The following is a 22434-nucleotide window of genomic DNA, read 5'->3' as shown; positions in this document are numbered from 1 at the left end:
CAAACTGTAACATTGGGTCGGCCCGTCGGGACCCAAATGAGGTCAGTGGCAGATTGGTCACGGACCAATTTGTATGGGTCACGACTCGAGTAAAAATTCAATTTTATTTTCATACAATCAGATAGAGTCAGTGGTCTTCAACTAAGTGAGTATAGGTTCTCAACCTGTGAGAAAATATATAAAAAATACATTAAATGGAAAGTTCAAATATGATTATTTTTGGGTGAGTGGCCTTCAGAGGTACTAGAACCACATACTTAAAGGATTTTCTTTCATATTTTTTTCATTTATTGCGACCGTCAGGGAGCAGTTTACTATGAAAACCTCCACCGGCCGTCTGTCCGTCCGTCACACGTCACACGTCACACCTTTGCCCTGCTCATATCTCCGCATCAGTATGACATCACACCACATGTGTACACAAACCTTTGTGTACGTTGCTGTGGCAACAGTCTGTTGTTGCTGGTCTGTTAGTGTACGTTAGCAACCACCTTAGCAACCATGGTTTTACCCTAGCAACCAACTGTTTACCCTAGCAACCAACTGTTTGCCATAGCAACCATGTTTTTTTACCCTAGCAACCAACTGTTTACCATAGCAACCAGATACGCAGAGCAGGGATCTCCATATATGGGCATAAACAGGTGACATCACACTGATGTCAGATACTCAGAGCAGGGATTTCTCCATAATATATGGGCATAAAAGGGATTCTGTTAGGGATCTCCATATATGGGCATAAAAGGGATTCTGTTAGGGATCTCCATATATGGGCATACAAGGGATTCTGTTAGAGATCTCCATATATGGGCATAAAAGGGATTCTGTTAGGGATCTCCATATATGCGCATAAAAGGGATTCTGTTAGGGATCTCCATATATGGGCATAAAAGGGATTCTGTTAGGGATCTCCATATATGGGCATAAAAGGGATTCTGTTAGCTGTTAGTGATCTCCATATATGGGCATAAAAGGGATGCTGTTAGGGATCTCCATATATGGGCATAAAAGGGATTCTGTTAGGGATCTCCATATATGGGCATGAAAGGGATTCTGTTAGGGATCTCCATATATGGGCATAAAAGGGATTGTATCCCAGATGATGCCCTGTTAGGAGATCCACACTAACAGAATCCATATATGGTCCTACCGACAGCTGCTATAAGCCAACCCTGGCGATAAGGTCTGAGTCGAAGAAATGCTTCTTTCCTGGCAAGAATTGCCCCTTTATACTGTAGGGCTCGTTTGTGTATTGTATGACATCACGCCACATCATCGGCTGAGGACTGTGTGATGTCATCATATCTCCATATATGGAGACATAAGTTGCTCATGCCCAAATATGGGCTGGTGAGGTCAGACTTAGTGTGATGCGTAGGTTATCTCCATATATGGAGATTCAACTTCAATGAGTAACCATGGCAAACTGTCAACTGCCCGTATGTCTTGATAATTGGTAAAACAAACTTTTGGCCTATTTTTCGATTAGGGAGTCTTACTGGTTTTATCTAATCAGGCTTTTATAACCATTAGAGAAATGTCACATGTACACATTTTTACAGTCTATGGGTTGGTTCCCTTGACACATCACTGTGACATCACAGGTGATATCACAGGTGACATCAACTATGTACTGTAAAAGTCCATAATATATGGGTATTCCCCAGAATTCCTTTTTTATGCCCATATGAAGATCCCTGATGTCATCGATATATATCACTGGCCAGATGGCCAAGACATGGCCCATATCTGTGTGGCTGATTCAAATAGGGATCTCCATGTATGGGCATTCAATATTTTGCTACCCCCGTATGCCCATATATAAGGCCCTTCTTGCTCCCATGTATGGAGATCCCTGTACCAATGTCATCAATATTAAGGACATATCTGGGAATGCCCATATTTGGTAATATGGGCATGTTTTGACATTGTTGAGTATCATGAGGGGTCTCCATATATGGGTAACTGGTCCAATATTCATCACTGGCCAGATAGGGCGAGGTCGCATGTTGCCCTGAGGCGTCTTATTGCGACCGTAGGTCGCATTTACTACCAAAACCTCCACAGGCTGTCTGTGCGTCAGTCAGTCAGTCACACTTTTGCCCTGCTCATATCTCCACAACCGTTGCCCCCATCCATGCCAAATTTTGCACACACACTCCTTGACTGCCAAACTACAACCTCCAAGGACCCCCGGAGCCCCAGGGACCCCCAGGTCCCTGGGGGACCCCCAGATGTAAAAAATGACCAAATGTGCTCACACGTCACACATCACACTTTTTTCCTGCTTATATCTCCGCACCCGTTGACCCGATCCATGCCACATTTTACACACACACTCCTTGCCTGCCAAACTACAACCTCCAAGGACCCCAGGTCCCTGGGGGACCCCCAGATGTAAAAAATGACCAAATGTGCAAAAATGACCAAATGACCACCCCAACGGGGCTGCTCACGGGGAATTCCCGGGGACCACCGACTCCTGCTGCTCCAGAACGGATGCAAAAGTGGTGGCGCCCCCAGTGGAGGACCCCCTGCCACTGCAGCGCACATAAAATGCCGTAACTCGGGCTAGGAGCGTCCGGGACAGCCGGGGCCGGTACCTATTCGTCCGCCAAGGCAACGCGGAGACCCCACCCCTCATTTCTCACATGGCCCTATTCTAGCGCCACCTTCAGGCCGATTTTTAAAACACATTTTTGGACACTGCTCCTACAGTTTTTGCCCTAAAATCACCAATATCACTACACAGCATGTCTACACTCATGTCATCAACATGGATCAGGAAGATTTTGGAAAAACACATTTTAGCCCTATTTGTGGAGATCTCCCGATTAGGGAGTCTTACTGGTAGTAATACCCTCCATGTCAAGAACAAATAGAAGTTTAATTGCTTTATGTCACAGACTTGCTTTATATCATCAGTTTAAAAGTTCTGTAATTTGTTAACATTTTCAGTATCAATCATTTAACCAAGGCTAAAAAAAAAAGTAATGAGTGTGTCCTCCACAGCACTGAAGTAGGACAATAACATTATGAATTCAGGCCAAACTCTAGTTAAGATTTAAATAAGGATGAAGCCTTTACATTTAGGCTTACTTCTTCCCCTTTCTAAAATTTAGACAATTTTACCCAAGTCCAGCTGTCAGTTGCAGATGCAGATTCCACATGACTAATAGAAATGTGCCTTAGGACTTCATCAACCAGAGTCCCTAATCTTCTGACTTATCAGTAAACAATCCTAATAGACAGCCCAAACTAAGAATCTACATTCTATTCCGAAAAGAGACAGAAAGGCACTTGACCCCATGGTATATGGAGAGCCTGTTTGTTTGTGCAGTATGGGGGCTTTCAACTGCTTGAAAGATGGGGTATGGGGGTGTGAGGTAATATAGGGTGTGTGAGGTGATGTTTCTACTGAAAAATGGAAATGGTCAGACCACAAAGATTTTGTCATGAAACAATTGTTAAAATGATGACCATTCTACTCTGCCCTTGCAAGGTAAACGGGGTTCAAATCTGGCCGGCGGCCGTTGAAGAGGAAAGCTACATATGTGCAGCGCCAGCTTTAAATAATCAAATTAGTTAATTAGTAATTTTTTTGCTATATAATTGTTTGTCTTTGCAGTCTATCAGCTTTGGCTTTTTAACATAGGCTACTATACTTGGGCCTGCTATTCAAGTTATGTCTGAGTGAATCAAAGCACATTTTAAATGCACCATTGTAAAGACGTTTGGCACTGGGTTAGAGGAACTGTGCTGTAAATCCTCAAAAGCAAACTGCCTGCTGCATGCAGACAGTTGTGGCCGTGGGGGAATATTTAGACTAACTCAGGTTAACTTTGATACACACAAATAATCAACAAAAATGTAATAAACCATGTAGATTATTGCCTTAGTGGTTCTCAAAGTGAGGTCCGGCTAACCAGTGGTCCTTGAGGGGGTTCCATGCAGGGGCTCCCCAGCAAAATTAGCCAATCTAAGCCAGTTTAACCATAACATAGAAAAGAGCTGATCTACAAGCTCACAACACATCGCAATGCGGTGCACTGTGAGCTTGTAGATCTGCTATTCGAGACATTTATTTTAATTTAACAACACAAATCTTGTATGGGGGTCCCAGTCCCTGGCGGCACCCAGAGAGGGTGGCACCATCTCAGTTGGTCACCAGCACTTTCGCCTATAACATATTCGCCTACACGCATTTGGTCCTTTCGCCTGGCATTTTCGCCTTGGAGGAGAGTCTTTTCACCTACCTGTCTGAGCCATTTCGCCTACCCTCAATTCTGCTGTCAGACTGTCCATGTTTGCAAATTATCTCTTTGTCATTTAAATATTATAGTGACTGTGACAGTGGTGTCAAGTGAATCTAACAGTTTACTTGACATTTATTATTTACATCACATTTTATTCCTAAAAAATGGCAAAATAGTTTTTTATGCCTGTTGACAGGCAAGGTTGATTCTATAGGCTATTTAGGTGTAGCATATCTTATATAGACCTATATAGGCTAATAGCCTACATATAGCCTAATGTTAAAACAATATAGGCCTACAATACTGTTCAATACTGCACCAAAGAATGTATAGTATCGGGACATGGATTAATTAATTATTTGGGCGCACCTGATTCCAATAGCTCTGTATTTATGTGATTACTATGGAGTGCATAGGATAGCCGTGTGTAGGTTTGACATGTAGGCCTAACACCACTGTCACAGTCACTATAATATTTAAATGACAAAGAGATAATATGAAAACATGGACAGTCTGACAGCAGAATTGAGGGTAGGCGAAATGGCTCAAACAGGTAGGTGAAAAGACTCTCCTCCACGGCAAAAGTGCCCCGCGAAAAGACCTGGCGAAAATGTTATAGGCGATTATGCCTGACACCTCTCAGTTTTGGTGTAGGAACCATAGATATATATAAGAAGGCTAGATAGCTCACGCCCGCTGTTGGCCAATGGGGACTGACGACGCTACAGGTCGGCCATCTTGGGACAGGACCGATCGCCCAGTATAACATTAATGTCTATAGTGCATGTACTATTTAAATGACCAGAGCTTGCTCAATTTTCAACCTATTTTGAAACGGATTGGTTTGTTATAAACCTAAGAAACGTAGCTATGTTACTGTATACTTAGAATAATTATAACCATGGATTTCCATATGAAATAACATTAAGTATATAGGTAAAGTAAAGCAATTAGCTATACACACTGTATTTATATTGTAAATATGTAACATGTAATAGTTCCATTATTAGTAATATTTATATAATTTAATACATTATGTATTAAATGTAACAATGTATTTATTCTATATAAAAATCTGTCTCATTTGGCTTATATTTATTTTATATAAAATAGTATCATGTTGCCATTCTGTAAAATATGAGATTAGAGATGGGGCTTCAAGGTTATTTTATTAAGGACATAACAAAACCAAATAGACCTATTTTTTAACTCAAATAATACATTGTATTTCAGCACTGCAACTGCAAGTCATTTCCCAATCAGTAACATGACCAATCCTCCCCTCCCTCTGAGATCAGACAACCAACAGCTAGACGAGTACATACATAATATATACCAACTATAGTCATAACAGCAATAATCATGATATATAATATATATATATATATATATATATATATATATATTTTTTTTATTTTTTTTTGTTAAACCCCATGCTGCACAGGTAGCTTTTGGTGGCCCTTGATATTGAAGTAGGCTACATGCAGTACACCTGTTTGAAGGTTCAATGGACCAATATTATATTGAACAGCTCAACAATGATCAATGAGGTTGGGGGTTAGACTGGAACTTTGGGGGGCTGTTGAGAGGGCGGTGGCGTGGCAGTGTAGAGAGACAGACAGGATTTACCATCATCAAGTATACCTGTAGCATTAGAACTGAATAGCAAAATCACAGTGGGTTCCTTTTCTCAGATGGCATTCAGTGCACTACTCATGGGCTCATACGTTCTTGCTTGGAGTAAACTTTAAATGTAAAGCCTGAAAGGAGGTAAACCAGACTCAAATACATCCATTTGGGAAAAATTACCCATTATTTAACATCTGCATTACTTACTTTACAAGAAGACTACACAATTATAGAATGTAGAAGAATGTTTTATTTGATCATTGTTGGCTTGTTATATCTCCTATGGTACCAGATCAATACAGCATGGAATTGTGGATGAAATGTTTCCATATATATATATATATATATATATATATATATATATATATATATATATATATATATATATAAAACCACTGAGGAACATTGACTCAAAGCCAAAATTAGGCTTCTGTATCTGCACACAGAGTTTGAGCGAATGGCCTTTAAAAAGGACCATTTTGGGCAGTCATTTTAGCAATATGGTGCAGCCTCAGCTTAAAAAACAGGGACACAACTAACTTCATCAGTGTATGGTGGTGACTGTCAATGCCTGAGCAAAAACACATCCTCTGAACCTATATCCTCCTATCCTATGGGCTGTTTTCATCTGGAATCTGCAGATGCCTGGCGAACGACCCACTCTGCTGCCTTCAGAACAGATGGTATCACCAGACCTCCATTGCTTTTCAGGGTCAGCAGGTGGTAGCTCTTGTCCTTACAGCCAGATTCAGCATCGGTCACAAGGCTGGCCCGGCACACATCACAGGACAGCTTCTTCAAAGTGCGTCGCACAACAAATCCTGAAATTAGCAGTAGACAGATTATTATAATATTATTAATATTATTATTACAATAAATGTACCCCCATTGATTCCGGATGGGGACCCAAATGCATTCGGGTCCCCATCCGGAATCAATGGAGGTAAATTTACTATAATAATTTTTTTGTCTTAGGAATCTGATACACAAAAAAATATTATTGAACTCAAGTCTCCATGGTGTGAATAATCTATATTAAAAAAGTCATTTTGGGGGTGAACTACTCCTTTAAGGGTAAGGATGTATGTATGTAGGCCTACAGTATGTATGTATGTATGTATGCATGTATGCATTAGCCTATGCAAACTTTGAGAATAAGACAACCACACTAAAAGAGTTAAAAAGTGTGTAAACAGGTGGTAGAAATATTTCTAAAAGCCAGGGTCAACTACACTCTTGCAATGTTATTATCTCACAGCCCTGTTGTTCCTGTGCAGCAGAACTTGTATTGTACATAGTGATTATCCTAATTATAATATAATATTGTCATATTTGTGGCAGGTGATCCCACAGGTTCCATTTGGATACTCCTTTCATTGGAGCAGACATAGGCAGCAAAACAATCAGGCATCTTCACAACAGACTTCACATACAGTAGGCTATATTTCTGTAAACAAAGAGACAGCAATTCCCTGTATCAATGTATCTAAATGTAAGATATTTTAACAAAACAAACCGCTTGGAAATCATGTAATTCTGCCTCTCTCACCATTGTAACTTTGCTGTCAACTTTGTAATAATATATAGGTCTAGCTCACACTCACAGCCTCTTTCTTGTCTCTTAGCCTGCAGCTAAAAAATACAACAATATCCACACAAAGAAATGTAATTTAGACAAAAGATTAGTTGTCATGAAATCGTTATCGGTCTCAGGAAAACCTGATAATATTTGAAAATCTCGATTGTCTTGATGAACTTGCATGTGCAAGTAGCCATATGCCACTTAACTATGCTGCATGCTCTTTTTTCGAAATGAAAAGCTTCAATTTCAACATGTCAACCAGCCTGAATCATAGCCACGTTAATAATGTTTGTAATAATCCAAACCGTTAGTAAATCCGTCAAGATTTCAGAGAGTAAAGAGTTTTTAAGTGTGCAGATCACTCACCTTACAGGCACTTTACCATACAGTGTGCCGGTGTCTCCGCCTTGCGCCATCTAGCCTTCTTATATATGTCATAGTATATTAGAGAAACAGCACATTCGAGACGCGGAGCACTCGTGGTGCGGCACGGGGCGGAGCAAGCGGTCGCCACAACAACGTACTCCAGGCGGTGCGCCGCTCTATTGTCCACGACACTGCGAGCGGCTACCGAAGCCCCCCTGTATCCACGAAGCCCAAACGAGTTACGAGGCCCCCCTGGGTCCACGAAGCCCCAAGCGGCGCGAAGGCCAGCGGACCTTGGTCCTGCTCTTCGCCCCCGAGCGCCGCAGGCGCGAGTGGCCGCGAAGAGCGGGCCAGGGCCGCGCGGCCGGCGGAGCGCCGCGCGAGTTACGAAGCCGTGGTGAATGCAATCGTTATATTTATGCCCAGGCCGTAAGGCCTGGGCAAGCGCACGTTAAACGCCCTGTCCAAGTGACTACAATGGAGCTAATGGCTAGGCTAGGCTAGGCTAGGCTAGGCTAGGCTAGTAAATAAAGAGTAAACACTTCCGGTCTGCGGCGAGTTCAAAGCGTGACGTAACTCTCTTATATACACTCTGGTGAATGGCAGAGCAGTGGCTGACGTCGCCATCTGGTGGTGATTAGTGTGTGGTGAACGTCAAAACGAGTGCTCCTTGACAACTTTTACTGGTTTCTTGAACATACTGTAACATATATATCTATGGTAGGAACTGCCAACTGGTAGGCTACTCTGGTCACTTCCGCCTGGGCGCTTCTGTTCTTTCTGTATGTTTAGGGCAGTGGTGCTGACAGATTCAGACAGTTTTGAGAGATAACATAAAACAGAGGTTCTCAAACTTTTTCATGTCACCCCCAAATTGACACTTATTAGCCCGCAGACCTCCATTTGAAATAATGCCAGAACCCCTATAACCATAAGAGAAGACTTTTACAGCTCTAGCAGTGATACCCAAACATTTTAATTTCAAGGACCCCCAGTTTGACATGCATTATGCTACGGACCCCCATTTAATGTCATTTCTATGACTATACCCCAATTTTGTAAAACCAGTGTAATTTTATCTCTGCGAGTGTACAAATGGAACCACATCCATTAGGGTCCATTTGGTTCCATGTGTGCACTCTCTGAGATACACACCCATAATAAGTGTCCATTTGGTTCCTAAGTCCTAACGATCATTAAGCTGGGGAGTGGTGACCCCCTGGAACTCCCTCTAGGACCACTGGGGGTCCCCGGACCCCACTTTGAGAACCAATGACGTAAAAGCCTGCTCTCTTTGCCAGCTCGTTGATTGGACGGAGGACTGTTGCGTCACGAACGGAAGCTGTCGCCTAGGCTGGTGCTGAAAAACTTCCGCCTTCAAAATTGTAAAGAAAACACAGCAGCTAAAAGGCGACCGACGGCGTAACCCTGCAATTTAACAACAAGTCACACCAAAGGTAGACGCAGCCACAAGTTTGTCGTGTCTTACTAGAGTGGCAGAAAGGGCACGAACCCGTTTGCCGACGATGTTTTTACCTGAACAGCAAATATAAACCTGCCTTCAACGTTAGTTAGCACGTAAGCTATGCTAACAACTGGTAGCAGTATCATCGGTCCCCGTCGGCCATAGGCCTCTATTGAACCTTTTTACGTGATTTGGGTTAATGTCGATATATAAATGTTAACCAGCCTAACCATGTTGACGTTATATCATTGTGCCACGTTGTCACAAACGATGTATTTGACATTTCACCTGCTACTCTGCAAGCAGGGGGAAATGTTGATGGACTGATTGAATACTTTTATTAGAAGTTTGCATAGGAAAATGTACAGGACAGTGAGTACAGTTCACTGATACAAGATCAACTAAAAGGATAACGACCACAAGAAAGCCTTTAGGCTTGTTTAAATTGGAGTCCCTTTGTACTCAATTCCTTCAAAATTAAATGACAGACAAATAACAAACAGTACTATGCAAAACATACATAAGACAGTCGGAAAACAATATAACAAATAAATGGTATTTACAGTAAAAACTGGTCAGGTGAGGTATGCAAGAAAACTAACTGTTGACTTCCTCTGACTGCATTCAAGACGAGTCAGTTTGCCTGTGCTTCCCAAATTGTCTCAGCAAACATGGTCACGAAGTTCACAGCAGAATGGACCAATCATGTGACCAGATAATATAGCGTATTCACAGCAGGGATGATGAGAAACGCCTGTTCTTCTTTTAGCTTACTGTAGGTGAAGTCTGTAGGTGACTGTCCGGTTGAAGAAATAAACGCCCCTGTTCTGGTCTCTCATCATTTCCCCAGGCTATTGTCACTCTGGGGATCGTGGGGTTTACAGAGTGTGTGAGTGTGTGTGCGGGCGAGTGCATGTGTGAGTGTGTGTGAGAGTTGCTGTCTGCCTCCCCTGCACTTTTTCACCGCCAAACCGCTCCTCCCTGGAGGATGACAATGGAGGAGATGAAGAATGAAGCGGAGACAAGCTCCATGGTATCCATGACGCTCTACGCTGTGATGTACCCAGTTTTCAATGAGGTAACACTTCTAACATTGTCTGTGATCGCGTTTATTGCGACTACTTCATTTATGTGGGTTGACGTTAAATGCTCATTGTAGTTAATATTCACGATAATCCTTGTGGCAGTTGTTTAACATTGCAGAGTGAAAAGACTTTAATGCTTGAGTGCGGTTTGCTTTTGTGTAGTATGTGTACACAGTACAGTAGTGACAGTATCTATGGACAAGTTGCTCGGTCTTTACACTGACAGTGTGTGTGTCCTGTTTGTTTTTCAGCTGGAAAGGATCAACTTGTCAGCAGCTCAGACGCTTAGAGCAGCGTTCATAAAGGTAGGACTGACATCCTATAGGCACCTAGCAATCGGCCACACGTTTAATGTTTTTGAGGTCTACCACTGCACACATTCCCCATCTTCAAAATCCAGTGTCAGACATTTATCACCTTTGCTTGAATCAGACAGGTTGCATCAACTTGCTCCTCTTTTTTTCCCCCTCATGTCTGTTGCTTGACAGACGTTTGAAATAATGAAACTATCACAGCCTTGGTCTTTTCACGTCGTTCTTACCATAATCTGGTTTTACATAGACGTTGCTTGAGGTGTTCATTTTGTTGTCAGCTTTGCAGCTAGGGCAACCGATGCAATGGTAGACTTAACTTCCTTGTTTTGCACTAATATGGTCGCCACTCTAAACAGAAGCTTTTCACTAGATTCTGTCACATGCAATTGCTGTTGTTGGAAAAGACAGGCAAATTAAGACAAAAGTCCTCTTTAAAATATCTCTACATATTTTAGCTGCTGCTAAACATGCTAAGAAGCACCTATGCACATATTTTCTTTGCTAGCTCTAACAGTTGTAGTTATTGTGTGTTTACAACAGCTATATGACAGCTTACATAGACAGAGCGCTATGGCGTAACATGTATATAATAAAATATGCCTTGATTGGCTACCAGATTGATCTTTCAATTCTGATTGGGACATCCCTAGTTGTGAAGCACTACAACTTGGAGGCAGGATGGAGAGTGTACAGGTTTCCATTTTGCTATTACTTTAAATAGTAGTAGTTGTCATTCACATTAGAACTGAATTATTTAGGAGTTGAGCTTTGCACATTCAAGCAACCTCGTCCATGCCACTCACCGCAGACACTAACTCTGCTGGAGAGAACAAATCCTATCATTCAACTGTGTCCAGTTATACTTCCCCATATCTTCATCATTCGTTACCTTGTTACCCATCAATCTTCTCCACCTACTGCATCTGCATTGCATTGCTGTCGGGCAGAAACCTCTTATCTCCATGTTTTCTTTTCGTAAATTAAAGATAAGGGTAAATAATTTTCTTTGGTTAAAATACGTTTTCAATAGCTCTATATTCTGATAGTACTCATTGCTGCTGTTTGTTCAGTAACAGCAGTCTCCCATGTCTCAGAATGCATTTTCAGGCTGGGATACTAATTTTATCCAATCAGGATAGAGAACTCGGTCAGGATACAGATTAAACAAGTGAAAGTGATGACACAAATGAATGTTATGTAACGCATGTTAATTCAAGCTACCGTTCTCGAGTTAGCCTCAACAGTGTTTAGAAAGTAAGCAAACAGAAACGGAGTACAGAGAAGGGTTACCAGCCCAGAACGGAAGCACTACCTCTAGTTTACTTAGTAACCCCGGAACGGCGATCCGTTTTTGGATTGTTTGATAAATTAAATCAAATTAAATTCTCAGGTCAATCGGGTGAAGCGGCCAGAACCAACAGCTTTTTCTCAGGATTCTCGGGTTGGGGCAATAAACGAGTTAAAGAGCTGGAGAGACTGGGAGACCCCTAGCTGTTACTTAACAAACACTCTATAGTAATGATTACTATCACAATATAGTGCTTTCACCTTTTAACAAAACAAAAAAAGTTTTATTTTTAACTTTAGTTTAAATATCCCTTACCTTACCTTTTAGTTTTTGTCAGTGAAAAAAGGTAGTCGACGAACATTTTACGTCATAGTTTTAGTCGACGAAATCAACACTGCTTGTCACAGCCACTTCTGGTTTGCAATCATATAAATACAGCTATAACACCCTGATTGACCTGTTTGTTCTGCTTCACGACGTGCCCCCAGTTAATTTCTTTATTTGAATCCTGAGTGAAAAGTAACAGTTTTGGACATAAAAGGTTTTCGGAAAAGAAAGTTAATGGGTGTGTTTTGATTAACTTGTTTTATTATTAGGGCTGCCCTCTGGCTTTCTAAATGTGTAAAACTGTATGCGAAGAAGTTTTACAGGGTACTAGTGCTACATCAAACGTTTTGACTAGAAACGGGAAGGAAGCTCACATCACCCCTGTTTTTTGAAAGGCACTGGCTTGGCAAGTCAGTTTTAGAATTGTCTTAAAGATTATTTTATTTTTGACATCCTCGCTGGACTTGCTCCAGAGTAAATCAATAACATGCTGCCAAGCAATGTTCCAGGTAGAGACCTCAGATCTGCTGACTCCCATTTTAAAGTTAAGTTATCCGCTGTAGTAAGACTAAAAAATATGGAGAGGCTGTTTTCAGCTCTTATGGATCCAGACTCTGTAACAGCCTCCCAATGGAATCTCAGCGAAGCCAAATCAGATGCACCTCTTTAATCTTGCCTTTTAGCCAGAGGCATTTTTTGTATGTATTTGTGTTTATTTATTTAACCCCTTAACACTTGTTCAATTTAGTGACTTTTGTTCAACATTTTAACTTTTTTTGTCCTATCTCAATTCGTGTTCACTGCATCCCAGCTTCTGTTTAATTGTATGATTAAGGATTTTATCCTATGCATTTTCGCGAGACACTGATTCATCAATTGACGGATTAAAGATTGTTTTGTTGGTTGATGGAAAATGGGATCGTTAAAGTGTGTGTGTGTGTGTGTGTGTGTGTGTGTGTGTGTGTGTGTGTGTGTGTGTGTGTGTGTGTGTGTGTGTGTGTGTGTGTGTGTGTGTGTGTGTGTGTGTGTGTGTGTGTGTGTGTGTGTGTGTGTGTGTGTGTGTGTGTGTGTGTGTGTGTGTGTGTGTGTGTGTGTACTTTGCCAGGCGGAGAGGGAGAACCCTGGTTTGACTCAAGACATCATCATTAAGATTCTGGAGAAGAAGAATGTCCAAATCAACTTCACTGAATCACTACTCCGCATGGCAGCCGATGACGTGGAAGGTGTGTGTTGTGTGGGTGTGTATGTGGCCGGGCCAGCATGAGCATTGTGTGCCTGCTTCTGTATCTCATTTTGTCTGCAACCACATATACAGTATATTCCCCCGAAATCGGTTGAATGACACCTAGTGCTGTTGTGTTTGAGTTTCACTACACCTGCATTCCATCTGAATGATCTGGGTTCCGGAAATGCAGACTAAACACTTGGGTTCTCTGCAATCTCACAGAGTTCATGATCGACCGGCCTGAGCAGGAGTTCCAAGACCTGAATGAGAAGGCCAGAGCGCTTAAACACATTCTCAGCAAGATCCCTGACGAGATCAATGACAGAGTACGCTTCCTACAGACCATCAAGTGAGTGTGAACACTAGAAATGTAGCTAGTGATGATAGTGGTGACATAAAATAAAAACCTAATTCATCTCCAAAGGGTAATCTGGTGGACTGATAAGTGTCCTATGACACATTTGGAAACACTTTGTGCACTATTCTTTTCCCTGACGTATAACTTAAAATTGTCAATCAGGATTTTCAAACTAATACAGGAGCAAGCATGTTTCTCATGAAAGGTAAACATGGCTGATCATCTGTACAATCTGCAAATAATGTAGAAACATTCAAATACCAAAATGACTAAGACAATGTTTGCAACTAAACTGCCCAGTGAACATTTTTCACTGTGGCAGTTAAAAGAACACATTCCTTCTCACTTCCCTCACCTTTGGAACCTCCAGCTCAGTGGCCTTGTGGTTAGTGTCCGCCCTGAGACTGGGAGGTTGGGGTTCGATCCTCAACCTCTTTGGGTCATACCAAAGACTATAAGACTATAAAAATGCTTGACATTGACAAGGGCTGCTACAGAAACATGAGATAGGCTCCTGCCCTCGGCAAGACCATGTGGCTTGCCGAGCCCAAAGCTGGGTAATACCTCCACTTCAAACTCTGTGTGAGCAGACGGGTGAATGGTTAGGCAATATTGATGGTCTGGTAAACAATTGACCAGACCATTTATATATTGTATTTGAAGTCAGTGGTACTGTCTCTGATTGGTGTTATGTTATTTTCTGCAGAGACATAGCCAGTGCGATAAAGGAGCTCTTGGATACAGTCAACAACGTGTTTAAGAAATATCAGTACCAGAATCGCAGAGTGAGTAACACACCTCCCCCCGTGCACACAAACACATTGTTTGTGTCCGCCACAGCCTGGCTGTGTATATATGTGAACTCCCATTGTATGCTTTGTCTCTAAATGTTGACCTTGTATTTTGTTGTCTGCACACAGGCCCTGGAGCACCAGAAAAAGGAGTTTGTGAAATACTCCAAAAGCTTCAGTGACACCCTTAAAACGTACTTCAAAGACGGAAAGTGAGTAGATCCCTGTCGTTTTGTCTGTGGCAGAGTTTAGTCTTCGTTTCACCTCTACCGTGCTTTATCGTTCAGAAGTTGTTACTGTAGAAAAAGATACACTAAACAATCAACCATCTGCTTCTGTTTTGATAAGCTATGCTCTATGCCGCCAGGGAAATGGTTCAGTCCGTAAAGCCAGTTATCGTTCTTCTAGTCTGAATGTCTGTCAGTGGCTTTTGTTGATATTTACAGCATGCCCTCTTTGTTTATTCATCTAGAGAGGCTTCATTCAGAGGGTTGAAATTTTTGCATTTTTAATATCCTGGGGGAAGGTTATAATTGTGTGAAAACTACACACATGCCACGTACGTGTTCAGCAATTTACTGACCAAAGTGACAACAGTCAGACAGACTTGTGTGCTAAGGATTATACTGTACTCTGGTAGGATGCTTCCTGCTGTGGCAGCTACCTGTACACAGAACAAGCATACGTACACTGTAAATAACCAAGCCTCAATAAAAACTTGGATTTCAGGTTAGAAGAATAATTATATACACATATATATATACAAATGAAGTCATTTATGTTGGCTATTTTAGTTTTTGTGTATAGTTAACTCTGTACAGGCCTACTAGTGCTCCTCCTACTGTGTAGGGCGAGCACTGGCTTAAGACCTGGAACACATCTGTGTCACTCTAGATTTTAACCACTTTAACGATTATTTTATGCTTTAAACTATTAAAAAATTGAAGATATATAAGCTCACAAGCAGTAGTAGGGATCAGGGGGTTCCTGGTTCTATCCCTGACTCCACTTGGCTTGGTGTCAAAGTGTCCTTGAGAAAGTGTTGAATCTGAATAAGAGTGTCTGCTTATCGGTTCAAAATGAAATGTTTCAACAGTCTAGGTTTGTCTGAGATTTGACTACTATTTATTTACTTTGTTTGTCCAGGGCGATAAATGTCTTCATCAGTGCAAACCGGCTCATCCATCAAACCAACCTCATACTGCAGACCTTCAAAACTGTGGCCTAGCCCTCGAAGACCACAACTCCATATTTCCCCCCATCTGGGGAGCAACTTCTAGAATGGTGAATGGTTGAAGAGCGCCTGACCCATATATGTAAATTAGAGAGAGTTGATTTTAGGGTTGGGGTCGATTCCCATTCAATTCAGAGTCTAGATTCCAATTCAAGAGACTGAAAAGTGCCATTTGGGTTGTTGTTTTTTTGTTCGATGAGGATTTTTCCAGTCTTGAAATGGAAGTGAATTGGCCCAAAGTCTTGTTGATTGATTTTTATTTGGACCGTTTTAATTTATAACCCTGGTCTTCTTTGGAGTAGGTGAGGCGAGGTGTTTATTATAAAACAATTGCCATTTTTCTAATATATACATGTTGATCATTTTACTTTTAACTTTTCAATAGTTTCACATCTGAGACTGCCGCATACATCATGGACGCATCTCCGTAGTCTAAAGTTGGCTTCCTCTTTTCACCGCAGGGCAGGAAAAAAAAGCAATAGACACAATCCTCTGTTAGATAAGCTTTTGTCTGTTAACCATGTCATGGCAGGTGGAGGAGAGGAAGCAACGTCAGGACATTTGAGATGCGGCACCCTGATTTCTTATTTCTCTTTATCAGAAGACAGCCAAAAGACTTCCAGCACAGAGTGCGCCTTACTAAGTCTTGTAAATTCTAAAGGCTCATTTATACTTTGTCAAACGACCATTTTGACAAGTGTCGCTCGAAAACACTTTTTATCAGTTGAGAAATTCTGTCGAACGACACTCATTGAAAAGGGTTTTGTGACAAAATATAAATTAGCTAAAACATTCCCTCCTCTCAGAGCGTGCAACTAGATGGAGTCAGTCCCTGCTGTTTGGGGATAGAGAAATGAAAGTCCTGTATTTAACTGATATCTGGTTGCAAATGTTCAATAAATAGTTTCCAAATGATTATGTTTTCTCTAAATGTGTCCGAGTCCGATGTGTGGGATGGGTATGGGGTGTGATTGTCATAATATAAGTTTAGGGATGTGTGAGAGCGAGTGAAAGAAATACTGGATTGTAGAGAAAATGAGGGGGGAATGCAATATTCTTTAACACCTGTCTGATGGGGTAACTATAACTGTTTTTGTTCAACTTGGATATTGAGTCTGGCCATATCCACTAGCTTTCTTATATTTTCTTATTCAATATTTAGAGAGATCATGGAACAATCCTTATATATACTAGTCCTGTGCCCTGGGGGTATGAACAGTATCTAAGGGACTGAATGTAGGAGTCTCACAAGTAGTGTTGGAGTGCCCGTTGGGCAGATCTTTATGCCCATACATGGTGTTCCGTGTCCAGGCCAGTCTGTGATGTCAGAGTATGACGTGACGTCTACTCTGCATGCAGACCGTTACCATGGCGGAAAAACTGTAGTATCAGTGATGTCAGCATACGGATGGACAGACAACTACTGTTCTCTTATGCTTTTGTGGATGTTAAGACTTGTATAAATGCATGCGTGCTACTGTGAGTTGATCAAATAAACTAAGCTAAATTAATAGTTAGATACAGCAAATTTATCAACAAAATGCCTGCCTTAATTGTCAGGTTCCAGGATGTGAAAATGCTGATGTTTAGATCACACTGTGCCCTTGGCCACTGCATCATTATGAGCTGACGAAAACAAAACGTAGGGACTTCCTTATAGACAGATGTTTCCTAACTGGGTCAGTATATTTCCCCTGTTGTCAGCTGAAATTATTTAGTTGTACAGGACATGCGGGAAAAAGGAAAAAAAAAAAAAACATTTCCAGTGTTTCCTTGGAATGATGCAGAACACATTGCCACAGGAAAATAAAGCTAGAGGCATAGCAAACCTCATGTTTCCCTGCAACTAGAAAGTGAATGATAAATTTATAAATTGGAAGGGTTCAAATTTACGGAGTTGTCAGTCCCTTTGTACAGTAAAAAAAAAAAAAAGCTAAAACCATAAGCCACACTATCACATTTTGGGACACTACACAGCAGAGAGTATGGCTTAAATGATTGTCAAATTTGAATTGCAGCACAAGAAATATAATATTTATAGCAATATAAACTATTCTATTAATTAACATGTCAATATTCCAGACTTTCATGAAAGTGGAATATCCCTTTAAGTATATGATTCCCTTTTGTTTTTTTCGAACTTGTGTACCCCGACATTAAACTCTGTATAATTCTCCCCCAAAACAAAAAGTCTGAAAAAGCACATTCTACTCTAGAACTTCTCTGCAGCTGATCTACTCCATCACTCATGTTGGTCAGACATAATGTAGTAAGCTCAAATCTAAAGTTCATGTTTACCATAAAGTCATGTACTTTGCTTAGGTTAGTGCTGGTTTAATTTCCACTCCACATTAAATGATTGTGTGTGGAGTGATACTTGTCTTACACAAAGTAGGCCTGTGTCTAGTTCAATACACTGTCATTTATACATCTATATTAATATAGAAGAAGTGGTTGAAGATTCATATACCCTTGATGCACATATCAAAAAGTAACTGAAATAATGCCATCAAAGGGAGAGGGACTAAATCCACTAAACTAAAACTATTTATTTATGAACATGTTTTAGTACAGTATCATAGCGAGATAGATGTGATTAGAAAGATGTGATGGCACAGCATGCAGTGGGATGCAAACACATGAAGACAAAAAGGCCCCGTCCCCAAATCACAAATGCAGGAATTGACACCAAGGGTTGCCCACCTGCCCCTGCAGGTAAATAAAACTGTTGGGCAGGTGTAGTTTGCCTTCAGGTTGCCCAACCGGGCAAGTGCTCATTTGAGGGGGGACACAACCATCTATGAACACAGAACGAGATATCTGTATAAACACCTGAAGGTGGCCAGAGTCTTCTGGTCTGTGGAATCTGTGAAATAACACTACTGTACCTATAATGTGCCACTTTCACTGTTGCTACAATTAAAAATATAAAATAACCCATAGTCATATTCAGAGCTATGTAGGTATTTGGCATAAAAACTGAGGTGACATTGAATTTTTTATCACACAGCCCAGCCCCAGAAAGTAAAAACAATAAGAGTTAAAGTTATACCATGTAACTTTTTTTATAAAACAAATCTTAAAATTGTCCTAACTGTTAAATCGCTAAAGTTTTAGAACCCCCACTCCGTTAATTTCAGCTTCTAAAGCCTTCTCTTTATATGTTTTCTATGAGCCGTGAGGGGGGGAGAATTTCGTCATCATGTGTATACGTTGGCCAATCATATCGCCGATCATAAACACATGGTACACTACCGGCCAATCACAGGCGCATCTTGCTGACTTCTCAGGAAGTAGCTTGCCTCAACATAACAAAAACGGCCGAAAGACGCGGATGCGACCGCGGTTTGCTATACAGCTCTGACCACTAGTTGAGCAACTTACACAGTATAGCTTTAAATTGAACGGTAAATACAATTTAACCCATCATATTATAATGGACGATTCACTTTGTGTGCAAAAGTGGGCATGACCTTTGGGCAAGTAGAACATGACCTGTGCTTGCCCGACAGGCAAGTGCCTCTGAGACCTTAGTGTCAATCCCTGTGAATGTATACTTCTGTTGACTACCTCTTATAAGTTATTAATAAGAAATGGACCCCTTTGTGAAACCATTAACCATTTTGACTTATGTGTATGTTCCTGGCACCAAGCTTCTATCACATACCGGTACTTTTTACTTACTGTCATACCAACAGAGTAAATACATATTGACAAGTGTGGAACAAAAGTGACTGTATTTACGGAAGCAACGTCAAGTCCTGCTTAAGCGTACTTCGATCAGCGCTGCTGAGGGAGGGAAGAGTGTTTCTCACTCACATTGACCCACTCAGATAACTGGTTGAATACATTCCTCTGCAACCTGCCAATTGACTTTTTAAGTCAATCTTGTATAGGTTGAGACAAGCATATATAAGATCCCTTGCTGTATGTGTCAGTACAGCTTTGTCCATACTCCATCATCTCCTTCCTTTGTCCTTATTTGTCCTCAGCATCCCTATTCCCCTAAGGGCCTTGTCCACATTAGGGATCAGCTTTTCATGGAAGTCCCACAGTCGCGTGTCAACGTGCAGCTGCTCTTTGGTCAAGCCGTACTGTAGAGCAACCCGAACATGAACAATTCGACACACATCAGGAGGGACCTTAAATGTTTTCCCGAAGTTCTTGAGCACAGAGTGCACTGACGTCTGCTCCACCATCCTGTGATGCACACACACAATATAAGCGGTTACCACATCTGATACTGCCCTAGTCATTTTCATATCTGCTAGTGGTTACTACTAAATGCATTTCTGACAGGGAAGATTTTTCATGTTTTGGCTAAGTGTTCTTATCACTTTGATTTCAAAGTGTGAAAATGGCCACAGACTGTTTAATCCAAGATTTTAATTTGAATAATCTGTATTGATACTACAGCCTTTTTTGTACAGAGAATTTCATGACATTAAAAGTATTTGAAGATAGGTGGGTAGGTATGTCACCAACATTTATTGACTTGGGAGAAGTCTTATTGAAGAAGAAACTGTATATTTATCTATGTAGTCTCAAAGGAATGCAAATATGACATTTAAGGCACACCAATTTATTAAAGATTAGGCCCCTACCTTGGCTGCACTATCATCTTGTAGGGGTGGTAATGGGTTCGGTTTGGCTCTTCTCTATAGATGTGCTCCAGAATATTTACTCCTGGCACCCCTTCCCACTGGGGCAAGTGGAACTTTGCACTGGGCTCAAAGTGGTGCTTCGGAAAGATGTGATTCTCAATTAGGAACACCCCTGCCTAGAGAATGGGAGAATAGGGCATTGGAGAAGTACAGAAATACAAGACGAAATACAAAATTAAGTAAAATGCATCATCTCTTTCCATCCTATAGACACATACAGTAATCACATGCACAGTGACACCCATCCATAATGAACCCTACCTTTGGATGCTGCTGTTGTAGCTTGTTCATCAGAGGCATTAGACTGCTTTGATTGTATGGTACTATGATCTCATCCATGTCATTCAACAAGACATAGCGAGATCGGTCCATGTATCTGTATACACACTCGTTGAGTGTGGTCAGCTGTCCAAAGTAGTGCAGGTCCCCTCCATGCAGTGTATATTGCCATCCCCGCGATGGCTGGAGGTGCTTGTCTATAGGCCAGGGAACCACCTCTACTAAGCCCTCCTGGCTGTAACTGTGTAGCAAGCGCTCAAGATCTGGACCACAGCTGGTATTGTAGACCACCACCCTGTCCACGCCAAGCAGTCTGGGGTAAAAGAGAGTTGCCGGTTAACATTTGGAGGTCATGTGTGTGTTGACCCAAACAAACGCAAGACATTTAACATTTGGCCAGCATTCAGAGGACTATGTTTTGGCATACACTACTACCATACACACAGCAAATAATCATAAATGCACCAAAACCAGTATTTATTATTTAAAAGGGGGCTGACCTGTACATCTCCAGGGTCTGTGTGAACTGAAGCACATTGTTGTAGTCTCCGAACAGGTTGGAGATGCAGACTGTGAAGTTAAACTCTGGCCTCCTCTCCCCTGTCCCGCCACTTTCCCGGTTACCTATGGGGAGAAACATCTGCTGGTGTGCCTCCATGCTGTCTGGGTGAATCGACAGCGTGACATGGGTCGCGTCACAGCCCACGGGAATCCGACACATGACGTCCGTAGTCACGAAGGGAAAACCAAAATCGTCTGTGTGCTGTTCAATGCTAGCTAGGGTGCTGTTGATGGAGAAGTAGCCCATACAGCAGAAAAAACAGTGAAGGGGCCGGATGGAATCTCTCCTAAATATACCAATGATGCGTAAATCCCAATCCTTCACCCTGTGGTCCAGATAGGCTGAAACCAGCAGGTGCTTGGTGTTGCTGAGAGGGGTGATGCTTTGTCTAGAGATCCGGTAGGGGCACACATCTCGGGCCGGCCGCAGGGTCAGGATGGTTCGGTGCATCACAGGGATTCTGATGCCAGCCACAATGATGAAGATGATGCCATTAACCATTACAAAGAAGAGGATAACCCCCCATCTTAGGCATTTGGACTTATTCATCCAGCCGTAGACAGGAATGATCCCAAACCTGATGGTAGATCATAAGTATGTGTCACCAATACAGTCACTGCAAAGTTTACTTTTAACCAAACAAACATGCTGATGTGGCGGACTGACCATCCTTGTATAACTGCGTGACCCACAGCCCTGGTTATGTCTTCCAAAAGTCACCTGCAAGGTACCTACAGTAGTATGTATCAAGACCACTTCCTTGTAATTATTTTCAGCAGAGGGGCTCACAAACAAGCACATGTGGGAAATTGTTGAAGACACAACTCACACACCCTCCACTGCGAGTGTGTGTGTGTGTGTGTGTGTGTGTGTGTGTGTGTGTGTGTGTGTGTGTGTGTGTGTGTGTGTGTGTGTGTGTGTGTAATAACTCTCCCTTACCTTGAAGAAAACTCAGGCAGAACCAGGCTCAGTAAGGTGGGCAGCCATCTGCATTGACAGAGTTAGAGGG

The 22434-nt window shown here is 41.7% G+C and overlaps 2 protein-coding genes across 2 annotated transcripts; one reads left to right on the top strand and one right to left on the bottom strand.

The window, feature by feature from the left end:
• The first annotated feature begins 9195 nt into the window (after window positions 1-9195).
• On the top strand, window positions 9196-16835 carry LOC308305246 (programmed cell death protein 10). Its single transcript, XM_080750007.1, has 8 exons — window positions 9196-9290; window positions 10149-10376; window positions 10635-10688; window positions 13418-13535; window positions 13760-13886; window positions 14602-14680; window positions 14816-14898; window positions 15833-16835. The coding sequence occupies exons 2-8, from the start codon at window positions 10287-10289 to the stop codon at window positions 15912-15914; spliced, it is 633 nt and encodes a 210-aa protein (XP_080606133.1). The 5' UTR covers window positions 9196-9290; window positions 10149-10286; the 3' UTR covers window positions 15915-16835.
• Window positions 16836-19879: 3044 nt separating this feature from the next.
• LOC308306083 (beta-1,4-galactosyltransferase galt-1-like) lies at window positions 19880-21926 on the bottom strand (the record flags this gene model as incomplete). The annotated part of the gene is made up of 4 exons (XM_080750984.1): window positions 19880-20120; window positions 20525-20700; window positions 20846-21176; window positions 21364-21926. 4 exons carry the CDS (start codon window positions 21924-21926, stop codon window positions 19880-19882), a joined length of 1311 nt encoding a protein of 436 aa, XP_080607110.1.
• Between the last annotated feature and the right edge of the window lie 508 nt (window positions 21927-22434).

The sequence above is a fragment of the Nannobrachium achirus genome (assembly GCF_963921795.1).
Source record: "Nannobrachium achirus genome assembly, chromosome: 20".
NCBI lineage: Eukaryota > Metazoa > Chordata > Actinopteri > Myctophiformes > Myctophidae > Nannobrachium > Nannobrachium achirus.
Note: the sequence above shows the minus strand (reverse complement) of the source record. Positions and strands in the feature narration are given on the sequence as shown.